The sequence below is a fragment of the Coffea arabica genome, chromosome 8e (genome assembly GCF_036785885.1).
Source record: "Coffea arabica cultivar ET-39 chromosome 8e, Coffea Arabica ET-39 HiFi, whole genome shotgun sequence".
Taxonomy (NCBI): Eukaryota; Viridiplantae; Streptophyta; class Magnoliopsida; order Gentianales; family Rubiaceae; genus Coffea; species Coffea arabica.
Genome location: NC_092324.1, coordinates 9,551,444 through 9,567,205, shown reverse-complemented (window position 1 = coordinate 9,567,205; position 15,762 = coordinate 9,551,444). Strand labels below are relative to the sequence as shown.

At 35.9% G+C, this 15,762-nt stretch overlaps 1 protein-coding gene across 1 annotated transcript; it reads left to right on the top strand.

The window, feature by feature from the left end:
- Positions 1–13,319: 13,319 nt before the first annotated feature.
- Positions 13,320–14,227, top strand: LOC113704500 (uncharacterized). Its single transcript, XM_027226400.1, has 3 exons — positions 13,320–13,496; positions 13,640–13,860; positions 13,984–14,227. Exons 1-3 carry the CDS (start codon positions 13,320–13,322, stop codon positions 14,225–14,227), a joined length of 642 nt encoding a protein of 213 aa, XP_027082201.1.
- Positions 14,228–15,762: the final 1,535 nt, after the last annotated feature.

The following is a 15,762-nucleotide window of genomic DNA, read 5'->3' as shown; positions in this document are numbered from 1 at the left end:
ATTATAATAAAATTTCTATTGTTTCCGGGAAAAAAAAAAAAAAACCAGCCTTTTGGCCTGCTAGAATTTTGTAGAACATTAACTATGAAATTGTTAGTATATACTGTGGGTACGCTAATAAAATCATTCAATGCACTTCATAGTTTATTTCAAATAAACAAATTCAAAAAAGAATTCTTCTGAATCTTTCTCGAGTTACTTTGCAACCAAAATTGATTAATTTCCATAAGTTTTTCTAGAGACACAGGTTAATGCATGGTCAACTGCCACTGTGGATGTGATCTCACTATCTGAATGAAATGCAAACTTATCATGGACCCTCAATGGTGTTAAGGGCTTCATATCATTTTCCATATTTTTCTTTTCTATGGTAACACTCGAGTTTTCGACTGATCCAATAACTTTTGAGATTATATTGACGAGTTCAAAGTACTTAAGCTGAATTACACATAATCCATTGCTCAATGTATTATCTATCAATTTAGACTTTAATAATTTTTAGATGAGGCATGTGGCGTGATTGCCACTTGTTGGCTACACATCGTTTTATGCTCTCAAACTATTTGGATGTAAACATAATGCATAAAATTCGGATAGAAATTTCCGAATATACTCTAGAGAATTATGAAAAAAAAGGAAAAAGTAGAGGAATTGATGGAGCTAACTAAGAGAATAAAATGGCCATATATTTATGTGTATGTGTTCCCCTTTTTCTTCTCGTATAGAATCAAGTGCTTTTTTGAAAAATGAAACTCAAGGAGGTGAAAGATTTAGATATTTGGTGGGATACTTTACTCTGGCTACAAATCCTAGTGGGGTTTCTATTCTCCTTAGTTGAGCTAAATGAGGTTAAAATTGGCTTAGGGAAAACAAAAGGACAGATACCCTGATAAAACTAGTTATGTGGTACAGATGCCAGTATCCCTTTCTCAGGTGAAACAGATTTTTATTCAGGGAATAATGAATAAATACTGTTTCTAGTCTGTGATTGGTCAATAGTAGAAAGAGGATGTGTACCTTATAGTCTGCTCTAACAAAACCTTTAAGGGATCTGGGGTCAGGATTTCCTTAAACGAAAAAGAGGCATGATATTGACTGAACTATATTCAAGACAGAAGCAATTATTTAAGTGTTATATAGGAGACAAAAGCGCATAAAAAGTAAGGAAGACAGGGTCTCTTTGCTGCATTGCACACGAAGCTAAGGTCTCTTTCAATGTGCTGAGGTGTACGAGCCAGCTTAAGCCACTACTGAGTCGGAGGCCAACAGTTGATTGAGGGCTCACGTTGCAATCCTTTTTTGTTTTTCCCTCATTTTACAAGGAATTCTGGGAAGGTGGAATTGACTTCTATACCATGGCTTTTCATTTTCAGCGGGCTGAGGCTGAATTTTTTGCAGCATGGATGCTGACGCTGTGACGCATCAGAGATATGGTATTGCATACTTGTGACGCAGAAGCGGATAGATAGGAATTTTTATATGAACAATTATCGGAAAGTAACAAAGAGTGACACACGATCAACTCTTAAAGAAAGTTCAAAAGAAACTTAAAACTGAAGAAATCTTGGGAGAATTTGATAAAACTAAGGATGTGTTTGATAAAACTCAAGTTTAAAATTTGAAATTTGAAATCTGAAATTTAAATTCATTAAATTATTGAATTGTTAAGTATTATATCTAATATATTTGAGTGCATATCATACTCAAGAAATCTTGAGAGAATTTGATAAAACTAAGATATATTGATAATAATTGTCAAAAGTCTGAAAAATAAAACCCTAAACCAACCTACTTCTAAGCTGAATAGAAAGATAAAATACAGCTAAAAAAAGAAAAACGGCGGAGTTAAAGACATGGGCTTTGGCGCTCCTTGTAAATGTGTCTCTGCGATTTTTCTTCTTTTCCCCCTTTTCATGATCCATCTTATCCCAAAATGCATGGGCTACTTGTTCCACGTCAACTTGTTACACATACACAAATTTCAATCTTTATACCTAAAACAAGCAACAATTCAAATATCTCCTATTCAATCGTTAGTACTAAGGAGATTCAAGTTCCTAGGTCATTATGATGTGGCACTCAATAGAAATTGGTTCACGTTATCTGCCTCATATATAGCTAAGAATGTTTGGATGGATGAAATATTATTTATCGATCCGCTTGGTGAAGGGCTTAAGTTGAGAAACCTTTAATTACACTTCAGTATATTTGAGGCAGCTTTAGAAAGCATGAGGATTGCCAGATGAGAATTGGTCTGCATATGAACTTGACCAATTGCCTCGAGACATGAGACTACTTATATAATCTGAGTTGAAGTAGTTGAGTGGCTTTCTCAACTTTGTAAATTAACATAATCATTTCTATCATTCTATAGGGAGTATTCTTAAGTATCGATTTTCTTTGTGATGCAGGGATTTCTCATATGAAAAGCACTTCAAACAAAATCTAGCAAATGCTTCTGATGGAGTGCATTTAACTGTGTGTTTATTGGTTTTTGAACATTGATAGAATAGGCTAGATTTTAATGTTTCTTCTGACAAATATCTTGAGAGTTGTGATAAGCTTTACTTGATTAAGGAATCCAATGAACATCAAGGGATCAATGTACATTAACTTGTGGTCTGTAACTATACAAGTGACTGAACCTTGAGAAGAATATAAATGTAAATTTCCCTCCTAACAAATACAAAATGAGCTTAGTGGACGAAGCATTTGGTTTAGAAAAACCTAGTTGAATCTATCATGTTCCTGACTGCAGTCATCCTCAAGCCCTACTAATTTAAGCAGAAATGCAAAGCAGTTGTTTGTGATGTCTAATCAAGACTATAGCTCTTTCCCAAAATATTTAAATTACTTTCAATGAGTGGCTCTGGCAAAGCTTAAGGAAATGGAATGGGTCAAGAAACGCTATCCTTTCCAACTATGGAAATATTCGCACGTTTGGTCGCTTATTATACATTAATATCTTTTGATGTGCCACCTTGTGCATCAATCTTCACTAAGGTCTTGTTTATAACAAACAAGGCCACGAGTGGGACCTTCTCAAAGGCCTTAAATAGCAGTCTTAGTGATTGCCAACATCAAATTTCCTTCATATACATTGTTGCGGAAGATTAATCATAACCTTTCCCAGCATAGACTATCAGATTCACCTTCCATTCTTCATGGCCTTGCATCCTACAATCAACAAGGTGAAGACTCTCTACATAATTCTCTTGCTTCTGCATCAGCAATTTATGCTGATTGCAGCTTCAAGATGGACAAGAAAGCTTCATCCTCCAGACTCAGCATGCTATTTCAGCAGGGCAAAACCCCCCTCCACTAATTCTCCTTCATTAACCCTTTACAAGAAGGTGGAAGATGCTTTTAGGCCAACTAGTCCTGAACATAGGCCATGCAAGTCAAGCAGGGCAAAACCCCCCTCCACTAATTCTCCCTCATTCAAGCGTTACAAGGAGATGGATGATGCTTTTAGGCCAACTACTCCTGGACATAGCCCCGGTATGGGGCATAATGGTCCACCAGGTCCCACAAAGTTTTGAAGGTCAACCCAAATAAACCTATGCCCCATGGATCGAATAGTTGTTTCTTTTGATGCTTCGTGAATTTGGCAAGTGCAATATGTGAGGGAGATCACTACATCTCGAGAGAAAAATGTTTTCAATCTTGTATAATGAAGTAGGGTTTTTACCGTTTTTGGTCGGTGAAATTTTGTCTATTTGTACTTGGTAGGTTTTGATTACCTTAAAAAGGTCCTGGCCTTAAATTACAGGCTGTATGAGTACTGCATGCATGCAAGACTTAATCTGCTTTTTGTAACACTTAATATCCTGGCTTTATTCTTAGTTTTCTTCCAAGAGCAGCAGTAGAAAATTGCCATCTTTTTCATTGACAATTTGAGATTTTCTAGATTCTCCTATGACCTTGGAGTGACTTTTGGGCATCCCCGGACAACTTTATGCATGTAGGCTGATGTTTTTAAACCCGAATCCGGGAGTAGACAGGAAGAGCTTTTGGTTCACGGTTTAACCGATTTGACTAGTTCAACTGCAGTTTAAAGGTTCAAATCATTTTTATTTATTTTAATATTAAAATTTTGAAAACAATTGAAATATATATTTTTTTAAATAAAGATTTAGTGATTTCCAGTTGAATCTTCTGGTTTTTACTACTCCAACTGCTTTAATTGAATTTCTGCATTAACTATCAAACAACATCGAAGGCATGATCAATTTATGGTTCAACTAGACGAATCAGCTAACCCATTCCGATTCTCAAAACACTTGTGTTGGCACGAGGAAGACTCAGAGAGTGAGAGAAGCCAATCAAATGCATGTAGATTCCTAATGCACTTTTAGCAAATTGGAATGTGTAAAACGCTATGAAACTAGCGGCTTGGTTAAAGAGTGTTTGATAATTAAGTCTACGGTTGGGAATTTTCTAATAGAGACAACTTAGTCTTATGGCTGAGATTTCTAGCAACTATTACATGGTAGTGATTCTGCCATATGAATAATGAATACTTTCGATGGTTGGAAAATTTTCAAAAGGTGAAAGAAGGCGAACACATCCTAGTACAGGCATTTACAGACTCTCAGAGTTTATTATTTTATTGTCTATATCTATTATTTGTTTCTACACTTACTATGTCAATATCTACACTATGTCGTTCAATTTGAAGTCTTAATGTTGAGGACCTTCAGGTACCAGATCCTCCATCCTGCAGTCACGGTGTAGACAAAGTAGGAAGTCGCTGTACTATTGGACAATTGAGACCGCTGGATGCGGTACAGTCTTCATCAGAGATTACCTGGCAAGAAATAACACTGACGTGCTGGTATTATGGATTACGTTGCTCTCATAAAAATGCGGAAAGCTCTAGGAAACTTGCAATTATGAATGTTTTCTGCATAAATGAATGAATTGAATTCAGTGCATCGTTTCAACCACTTAAAAAATTTTCTATCTTCATGTTTACGAAACAAGATTAACAACAAATTAAATTTTAAAATTTCTATCCTCATGTTCACGAAACTGGGTTAACAACAAATTTTAAAGGAAACTGCTAAATTCACAGTCTTGTACTTTTAATCAACACGGCACTCATAAGGATGGCTTAAAGCCCTTAGTCTTATTAAAAAGATCCTTGTGTTTAAAGATATCGTCCATCACAGCCATTTTCTTTTAAGGATATCTTTATTTTAAGTATTTTCCTCCATTCATCTTCTACTATGTTTCGCTAACTGTTGGGATCCAAACGCGAAATAAGTTACCATAGAGACATCAAGAACATAATAATTGAATGAAACAATAGCTGCGGTATGAAAATATGGGACACACAAGATTTAACGTGGTTTGTCTTAACTACCAAGCCTACATCCATGATGAGAAAATTTGTTTTTTATTATGAGGGAAAAAGTCATATAAGAATACAGCTTAAACCTAAATTCAATCTTTGTATGACTCTTCTCACCTCCAAGAATCCTCTTTCACCTACATCTCACCCCTTTGTGCGCACTTTTGTAGTATGCAAAATATCACCTATCACATTACTTGGTCAACAATATATAAGTAATAATATGAAATAACACTTACCCTTCGTTTGATACGTGGGAATGTCTAGAATAGAAAGATCCTTTCACCCAAAATACATTTTCACCCAGAATGATGAGAAAAAAAATTATTGTTCTATGGTTTGGTAGACAAATCATAATAGAATGTTTACTCAATTTCCAATATTTGGTATGATCTAGATGTTAGAATGGAATATTCCAAATACAAATTTGAGCTAATTGCCCTAGATTAGTTTATAGAACATAATACATCTTATTACCTTTTGTTTTATTTGTTCTATAATAGTATTTGTGTATTTATGTGAAATTTTGATATTTAACTTCAAAATAAATGAGGATTGGTTTCAAAATTCTTCAATTATAATACTTGATTTAGGCTAAGATATAGATTTTTAAATTAAAATTTTGGATTTGTTCGCAATATGATTAGCAATGTAAAACATAAATTACAGGAGGTCAAATAACTATAATTTATTTTTAAACTATTTTCAATTTTGATAAGATTCAAAAAAGAAATCTTTCACAATTGTTCAAAAGTCAAAGACTAAAATATTTTAAAACATTTGTTTCCCAATTCAAAAGCAAAAATTATTTTAAATACAAGGAAAATGAATTATTAGGAAAAATTACATCTAAATATTAATTGAGTTTGCAAATAGCCTAAGATGTCATGATACAATATAAAGATTTATAAGGATAAATTTGACATCCTAATTTTTAGGCATCCAAAAAAAAAAGTTGGAATGAGCATTTCAGGGAGAAAGGGTTTTCCCACTGAAACGCGCATCCGATGCTCAGCCCCTTAAGGAGCCCCTTACAGGGTCTCATCCTAAAAGTTTGACATCTGCAAAAAAACTTATTTTTCATAATAGGAGGAGTGATTTTTTAGAATTCTAAGTCAAGTAAATTATAGTTATTTGAGAGTGATTTTCTGGAATTCCAACTCAATCACAGATATTCAAATAAAAAAAAGGTGTAAAGAGTGATGGAAATTATCGGATGTTGAGAGGGTTGAGAATAATTTTGATTATCGATTTAGGGTTTATAGATTTTTGTTTGATGTGATTTCTCATTGGTTGGATCATTGATGCACTGACTGGGTTTCGTAATATTCAGGAAAAGGGAATAGCCAATAGGTTTAAGGATAGGATTGGATTAATGAAATCACGTGAATTATTGCACGTGTCAAAGCTTTTAGGGTGAAACCCGATAAAGGAGTTCCTTAAGAGAGCTAAGGATCGGATGCAGACTGAAATGAACCCTATCAAACGCCAAAATGGAATGGACATGTTGGAAAGGACTTTCCTTTTCAGGCCATTCAAACGAGGGGTTATGGTAATTTCTAAACACATGCAAATATAAAATTTCTTAGTTTCTACTCCGAATAAATAGAAACCGTCAAAAACTACATATTTGCCATACAAAACAAAATTGCTAAAAGAAAACTAAGCCGAATTTCCTAACACTAACCCAGAAGTAGCGAAGTTAATTATCCAAAGATTAAAGAGATAGAACTAAAAAAGTGTTTGTTTAAATTACTTAGTTGATTCCTAAAGATACTAGTTCTAAAGAATAGCATTTTTTGTTCTTGTTATTGGGGCTTGTGGGGTCTTTTGTTCTTGCTTCTTTTTATTCTAATGGTATGCATGTCATGCACTGGATCGACTCTATTACGGTTCTCTATTTTCCATTAAAAAGTCCTGCAATGGATTTATTTTGTGAAAATAAGGGTTTAAATTGATAGGCGTTGACATATAAGGAACGAAATTAGACACAAACCTATGTATAAAGGACCAAAACGATCATTTTCAATAGTGCAAATGCCGTGCACATACCAATTCCATTAGAATTTTCTAATTTTTCCATTGTAGGTCCTAAATTGGCTTTATTTTATAAAGTTAAGGGGCTAAATTTGTAGGCGTGAATAAATAAAGGACCAAATTGGTAAAACTCCTGAGATAAGGACCAAAATGGTTGTGACCCCACAATTAAATTGGCTATATGCATATATCTAAGGAAATACTAATTTCATGACAAATTATTCTCCAAAATAAATTTTTTATTTTTTCCACATCCTACAATTACTGCGTTGGATTAAAGCTTGCACAGACCCTTTTTTTTTCCTTTTATTTCACTTAAGTTCCTTCAGTTATTTTAAGGACATTCTAAAGGTAAGTATAGAAGGTCTAAGAAAAAAGGGGTAGAAGGTTTTGCCTAAACAAATAAACTATTGAGGGTGTTTTATCTTTTTGCTTTTTTGATATGATATGAATCTTAAGTAGAGGTAATAGCGATTTCCAAAACCTGACACAAAGGCCTTTTTAATTGTTCGAATATGGTTTGTATAGATGAGAAGGTATCCTTTCATGAAGTACAAAGATCCTCTGTCCATCTACAAGTGGATAATGAATTAGGGACTAAGAAAACAATAGTAAGGAAAGTGCGCAAACTGAAAGAAAACACGTACTGCCATGAAATTGGTTAAAGATATCAATCACCCAGATCCTAAGTATAACTAATGCACTCACAATAATTATGACAAATCACGATAGTGATTTTTGTGTTAATTTGGCCTCGAAGACAATAAGTAAATGACAGCATAAAACATAAGAATAATTTCAGTTACAAATCGACACAATAAAGTTACATCGTGAAATCTTTTAATGCAGATGGATAAGAATAATAAGATAGTGATCATAAATCATTCACCAACTCCTGCTTTACCCTACAAAAAAGTTAGTTGCATTGTCGCCATCGTGCTGATCATGAAGTTGAAAGAAGCAACTAGTTTCAAATCTGTCAAGACTGTCATCAAGCAGCTGTAGAATTTGATGCCAAAAAATCCTACCTATACAACCATAAGATTCAACCAAATCGTCTAACAAAGTGAATCTTCTGTGGAACTGAAATCGTGCAATAGAAGGCAACTCCAAGATTTTGATTTGCCTTCAAAAGCAGAATGATTAACTTCAAATTCCTCTAGAATCAAAGGGCTATGTATACTTGGTAAAATCCTTGAAGCAGTCAACAAATACTTTAATAATATTACTAAAAGAGAGGCCTCCATACACATGGCTATCTATTATTTTCCATTTTTCGGAGAAAAAATTATAGAAACCTCCTCTGGTTTCGGACAATATTACCTTGGTCCCCTCTAATTTTAGAATTGCACATACGCCCCTTATCTCCAATTGCTTGGCAACAAATGAACCCAATTTGCTTATGCAAAAGAGATATTATATGAATATCGCAATATACCTTTATGTAACATTTTCGTCAAAAGGAAGAAGGGATAATTTCAGAAACATCCCTCAAGGTTTTTTGATAATTTCACCTAGTATTTTTGAGATTTTTAATATTACACTTACCTCTTTTGACCCTATAAAATGACCATTATAACTTCAACAGATTAATATTTTTCATGCAATTAAACAATTTGCTCCTAATCTTGTGCATATGAATGCATCACACAATTAGATATTTAATGAAAAAAAAATCAAGATTCACTCGTAGAACAACTAACTATATCCTAAATATAATTTTAACATAGTACAAATTAATTTTAGCTTTACTTGGAGGATTTCGTGATGAATAGAAGAAGATGTAAGCTAAAACTTTAAAAAGGATGGCATTGGTATTGGCAATGTTGTTAAACTCGGACCGAATAGTGACTCGGCTAAACTATTGGGTCAGGGGTTAACTAATTGGATCGGTCAGACCATTCTCAAAAACCCGTTGACGTCAGTATAATGTCATAATTATTTTATATTTTTATAAGTTTCAAAAATATTGAAATTAAATTCTTGATTATATTCAAACAATCATAGAAAATGTTCCAAAACTATTAGACTTGCAATCAAATATACATCTAATAATTATATATAAAAATATAAATTCACGTTTAAAATATGTCCACTCTCCAAAACTACTTGAAAAACAATATTAAAACAAATTAATGCAAGTTGGAATCATTGATGCTAAATTAATAAGATCATAGCAATGAAAACATCTTGATTTAGAGATCATTCAGGAAAGTGAGTGATTTTGACATTTACACTAAGTGGGCGGCGTTTTCTTATTCCTATTAATAAATGAAAGTGTTACAATTTAGATAATTCAAATTATGTTTGGGGAAAAGAAGAAAGAAAAGTTTGAGAACTGGGTAAACCAATGAAACCCGGTCATTGGTTTAGTCGTTTTTTGATGACTTTGACTAGTTTTTTACCAAAGCGATTTTGTGCTACAAACCAGCTCAGAAAGAAGAATGGTTCACGGTCGGACCGTTCGGTCTGATCCAAGTCTAACAACACTAGGTATTGCTACTCCAATATTTGAGGGATAGGATGTTATATTAATGCAGCTAGTAAAATATTTTGAATTTAATAGTGCTAATTTTTTTCTTTTTAAACTTAGATTGAGGTTTTGGAATTTAGAAACTGATGGTAGTGGTGGTCATGGTGATAATGGTACTAATTTGAAATGTAGGAATATGAGAGGTTTAAAATACTAGAGATGAGAGTTGAAAGTGGGTTTGAGATTTTTTGCATGTTCCATATTTTTTTTAAAGAATTTTATAAGAAAGTAAAATGAATTTCACAATTTAGTAAGGGCATTTTGTGTTATTCATTCAAAATTTTGACTATTGAAGAGTTTTTATTACCAAAATGGTAAACTCAAGGGAGATATATGTAATTTTTGAAATCTCAAGAGAACTTGGTGAAATTATTAAGAACCCCAAGGGAAGTTTATGAAATTATCCCAATGAAGAAAAGAGAAAGAACTGTTTTGCACTTCCGAGTCTCTTTCTCTTTCCCACCAAAACCCGCACGTCTACCATCTTTCTAGTGTAGAACCAAACCACTAGCACCGATTCCACCTTTGATACTACTTTTAGTCTTTCACGAACTGCAAGGGAAAAAAAAAACCTCTTTCATACCCTCTTCTCTCTCCTAGGAGGGTCACTACCACCAACAATAACTCAACTATGTTAGTTACTACTAATCACGACCCAAAGGCGCAAGTTATCTACCCAAAAAGAAGAAATTGTAGAAAAATGTTCCAGCAATCCAAAACCTATAAGCTGCAAGCCAAAACGGGGGGAAAAGAACCTTGCATAGAGATGCTCTTACATACCATGATTATTATGTCTACTTCTATGTTACTCAGTGTTAATAAAATTCATTATCAAACTATCCAATATCTAATTTTTTCCATTGGCAATTGTTTCTAAATCTCTAGATGACAGAGAAATATTGGGATTAGGAAATCTTAAAGGATGGCTTTTGTGGGTATGATGTGGAAGGAGAAAAAGGAGAAGAATGAGCTTGAGAGAGCAGACAAGATTACAGATGGGTTTAAGGAGATGACCTTTTTATTTTTTTTGAATAACAAAGTTTTTCTTCATGTAAAAAATTTTCTCTCTCTTGGGAAGTATGCAAATCTTCCTCCCTGGGAGGCTTCTGAAATACCCTGTCCGAAACAAGGAAACCCACCAAATTTCAATCTCACCTGGAAGACAACAAAGCCCATTACATTAACTTGAAAGCTTTCCAACAGCTTTAAGAGGAAGCATTAAAGACAAAGACAAGATCTTACCCTCAGTTCTGGTTTGGTGGAGACAAAAACAAAGTACACTGGAGGGAACACCATTCACACCTGCTCATGCACCCCAGACAGGTACCTTTAAAGCTTATTAATACAGATCTGGCCTGGTCATGCTTGTACTCTTGAGAGGAACTTTTCTTGTGGCACTTTCGGTACTTTTTGTTTTTTTCTTTGGTTAGTACTAGTGCTTTTAACAAATAGGAATTTACATTTTGGTGAAGGAAAAAGGGTTCCCCTGGTCTAGGGGGAGCACTCTGCTTTCTTTTCTTTCAAAACACAGGAAAAATAGAAAAAAATAGGAAAAAGGAAAAAAGGAAAAGAATATTTGTTTTCTATTTTAGTTTTCCAGAGGGCTCTAAGAACTGATGCAGCAGTAAGATAGCTAACCTTAGTCTTTTAGCCGTGCCTTTGAACTGCTTCATCTTAGTGGTCACTTTTCTTACCTAGAGTGTGAGAGCTCTGCGTAGGTAGCCCCTGTTCATTTGAGCTAACCCTTGGCCATCTTTTGGTGGTGCATTGGTCAGTGATATTCTTCTTCTAGTTTCATAGCTAAAGCCCTATGGCTGAGGAGATTGCGGAGATCCTGCAAAGGTTTGAGCTATCAACAAAAGAGTTGGGAGGAACAGAAATTGATGTGGGAGATGTAGGACCAAGTGTTAAGGAATGTGAAGAAAGTCTGGTGGGGAAGATAAAAGGAGAAAAAATTATAAATTTTGTGGGCATAAAAAACTTTGTCACCCTCGCATGGGGATATCCTAAAGGCTTGAGAGTGGTGGAGGTAGGAGTCAATACCTTCCAGTTCTTCATTCCCAGTGAAAAGGATAGAGATAGGATCTCTAATGGAGGGCCGTGGGTAATTGATAGTCAGCTGTTAGTGATTTGGCCATGGTTTGTAGGCTTTGAAGAGGAAAAGGCTGATTTCAACTTTGCCCCATTATGGATACAAATCAGGAACCTTCCAGTACATTGGATTTCGAAGGAGGTGGGGAGGAAGATAGCCTCAGTATTTAAGGAAACAAAGGAGGTTATTATACCTCAGGGGGGAGGTAAGGAAGGAAGGCACATCAAGGTGTTGGTAATGGCAGATATATCACAACCACTTATGAGAGGGACCACGGTCAAAATGGATGGAAATGTGAAATGGGTAAGCTTCAGGTATGAACGATGCCCAGACTTTTGTTACACCTGTGGCAGAATCGGACATGGTGAAAGGAATTGTACAGCCAGCATACAAGTGGAGAGAGGCCATCTGGATAATCAATTTGGGCATGCCTTAGAGCTGGTGGGGGAAAGTTGTCACCCCAGAAAGAGAGGGGAGCTAGACAACCAGTCAACATATCTCCCAACAAACAGCGGTGGGGATTTGGTTCCAATGTCAGGAGGAGGAACACTGATGGCAAAAAAGCAGCCTGTCACTAATGACCAAGGGGAGAAGGAGGCTGGAACTAATGACACTAGTAAACAAGGAGGAAGCCTTCTGATAAGTAAATAAAAAGAAAAAGAAAAGGTCCTAGGACTGGAGGGAAATACAAGTGTGAGGGAAGGGAGAGTTGAACAGGCAAAAGAAACTGGTGAAGTGTCGACTCATATAGGACATTTGAATATTGTTTTGGAGAGACCTACAGAACCACCTTTGGATGAACTGGAAAATGAGAGTATGCAGGTGGAGGAACAAGTGGAGGTTCAAGAGGAGGCAAGTAATCAGGAAAATATCAGAAGGACTAGGAAACAGTTAAAGACGCCTATTGTGAGGAAAAAACCTTTGAAAGACATACAAAAAATCTTGAAGAACAAAGAAAATACAGGGAAGAGGAAATTTCAGTTAGTTGATGAAGATATGGTGGATGTTGATGTGGTTGAGGTAGTTGGAAAAAAGGGGAAGTTGGAGACAAGTCAAGAAAGCTGTGCAAACCGTGTCAAGGGGGAGGTGACCAGCCCATTATGGTCACCAACAGATAAATGAAAGTCATGGTGTGGAATTGTCAAGGTGCTGGGAGCCCCTTGACAATTTCCCAGTTGAGGGAGGCTTGCAACCTCCTCTCCCTAAATATGATTTTTTTGTGTGAAACCAAAAACAGACAACACTTCATGGAAAAAATACAAAAGCAATTGAGATTTGAGGAAAGTGTGGTAGTGGAATCTATGAATAAATCTGGAGGGATGACAGTAATGTGGAACAAGGAGGTGAAGGTGTTAGTTGTTTTAACTACTGCTTTCACTATGGAAGTTCATATTATGGACACTGAGATTAATGTGGACTCGTGGTTCATAGGAATTTATGCTAGCACTGATGATCAGATTAGGAGGAATCAATGGAAGGTGATCGAGAGGAGGAAAGAGTTATGGGGGCAAAGGTGGTTAATCTCAGGAGACTTTAATGATATCACTTCCAATGACGAGAAGTGGGGGGGCAGAAGAAGGGAGGAATGCTCTTTTAAGGACTTTGACATTTCATTAACCAGAATGGACTTATAGATTTGGGGTTTGAAGGCAACCCCTGGACATGGAGTAATCATTGGAATCAAGAAGGGGAAATCAAACAAAGGCTTGATCGAGCTCTAGGGAGTAGTGATTGGAGCCAACAGTTTGATAGAGCTAATGTTAAGCACATTGAGAATTTTGGATCAGATCATAGCATGCTCCTACTGGATTCCAACCCTCTAAAAGAAAGAAGGAAAAAAAGGTTCTTATTCGACAGGAGATGACTGAAAAAAGAGGGTCTGGAACATGTGATTAAGAAGGCTTGGGAAGAGGATCACACAGGCTCAAGACTGTATAGAGTACATAGCAAAATTGCGACATGCAGAATAGCTATCCTCAAGTGGAGAAACAATTTTCAAGCAAATGCTAGGAAGAACATTGAAAAGGTGAAGAAGCAGTTGGAGGAACTCAAAAATAGTGACTGCCAAGACAAAATGGGGAGAAACAAAATGCTGAAAATGCAATTGAAGGAGGCTTATGATGAAGAAGAGACATTCTGGAACCAGAAATCCAGAGTCCAATGGCTCAAGGAGGGGGATAGGAACACCCTTTTTTTCACTCAAGTGTGAAAGGTAGAAGGAAGAGAAATAGGATAAACAGGCTACAAAGAGGGGATAAGTCCTGGACAAACACTGAAGAAGAAATAGAAGAAGAAGTGGTGAAGCATTATAAAGATCTCTTCTGTAATAAGGGGGCCGATAATACAGATATGGTCCTAGAAGGGATATCACAGACTATCACTGATCAAATGAACATAGGCCTAATCGCACCTGTGAGGGAGAGAGAAATTAAAGAAGCCTTATTCTCCATGAACCCAACAAAATCTCCTGGCCCGGATGGCATGACACCAATCTTCTTTCAGAAATTTTGGCACGTCCTCAAAACAGATATCATTCAGGCCATCCAAAGTTTCTTCCACTCTGGACATATGCTTAAAGCAGTCAACCATACCATCATATCCCTGATACCTAAGGTAGAAAATCCCATTGAGATCAAGCAGTTCAGGCCTATAAGTCTTTGCAATGTTCTTTATAAAATCATTTCCAAAATTCTTGCAAACAGGTTGAAAAAAGTTTTGGATAAATGCATCAGTAAAAACCAGGCAGCCTTTGTGCCAGGAAGACAAATTTTGGACAATGTTATTATCTCTCATGAGTACTTGCACTACCTTAAAAATAAAAGGTAGGGATCTAAAGGATTTATGGCTTTAAAGTTAGACATGTCAAAGGCCTACGATAGGGTGGAGTGGTGCTATCTGAAGGCAATGATGACCAAAATGGGATTCAATGAGATATGGATCAACTGGATTATGGAATGCATCACCACCGTTACCTTCTCTTTCAACATAAATGGGGAGTCAAAAGGATATATAACACCTTCAAGGGGGATTAGACAAGGTGATCCTCTCTCACCTTATCTTTTCTTGTTGGTATCAGAAGGCTTCTCCAATTTGTTGACTCAAGCCGAGAACAACCATAAGCTGACAGGATTGAAGATAAGTAAAGATGGACCATCCATCAATCATCTTTTTTTCACAGATGAATCTCTGATTTTTTGCAAAGCTGAAAGGGATCAAGCTAAAGAGGTGATGAAGATTTTGGAAACTTATGAACAAGGCTCAGGACAAATGATCAACATGGAAAAGTCTTCAGCCTTCTTTAGCAAGAATGTGGATCAGGAGGAACAAAAAGAAATCTGCAGCAGACTAGGAAATATACAGGTGGTACATCAAGGGAAGTACTTGGGGTTGCCTATGGTCATTACCAGAACCAAGGACCAGATTTTTGGTTTTGTCAGAGACAAATGTCAGAAAACAGTCTCTAATTGGTGCAACAAGAAGCTCTCCCAAGTAGCAAAGGAGGTTTTACTGAAAGCTATAACCATGGCAATGCCAACTTATGCAATGTCATGTTTCAAGCTTCCAGTGAAACTATGCAAAGACATACATGCTTTAATGGCAAGATTTTGGTGGGGAGAAGATAATGGAAAAAAAAAAGTGCATTGGTGTTCATGGAAAAGGATGGCAACGGGAAAGGAAAAGGGTGGCTTAGGATTTAAAGACTTACAAGGCTTTAATAAAGCTTTGTTGGGAAAACAAATGTGG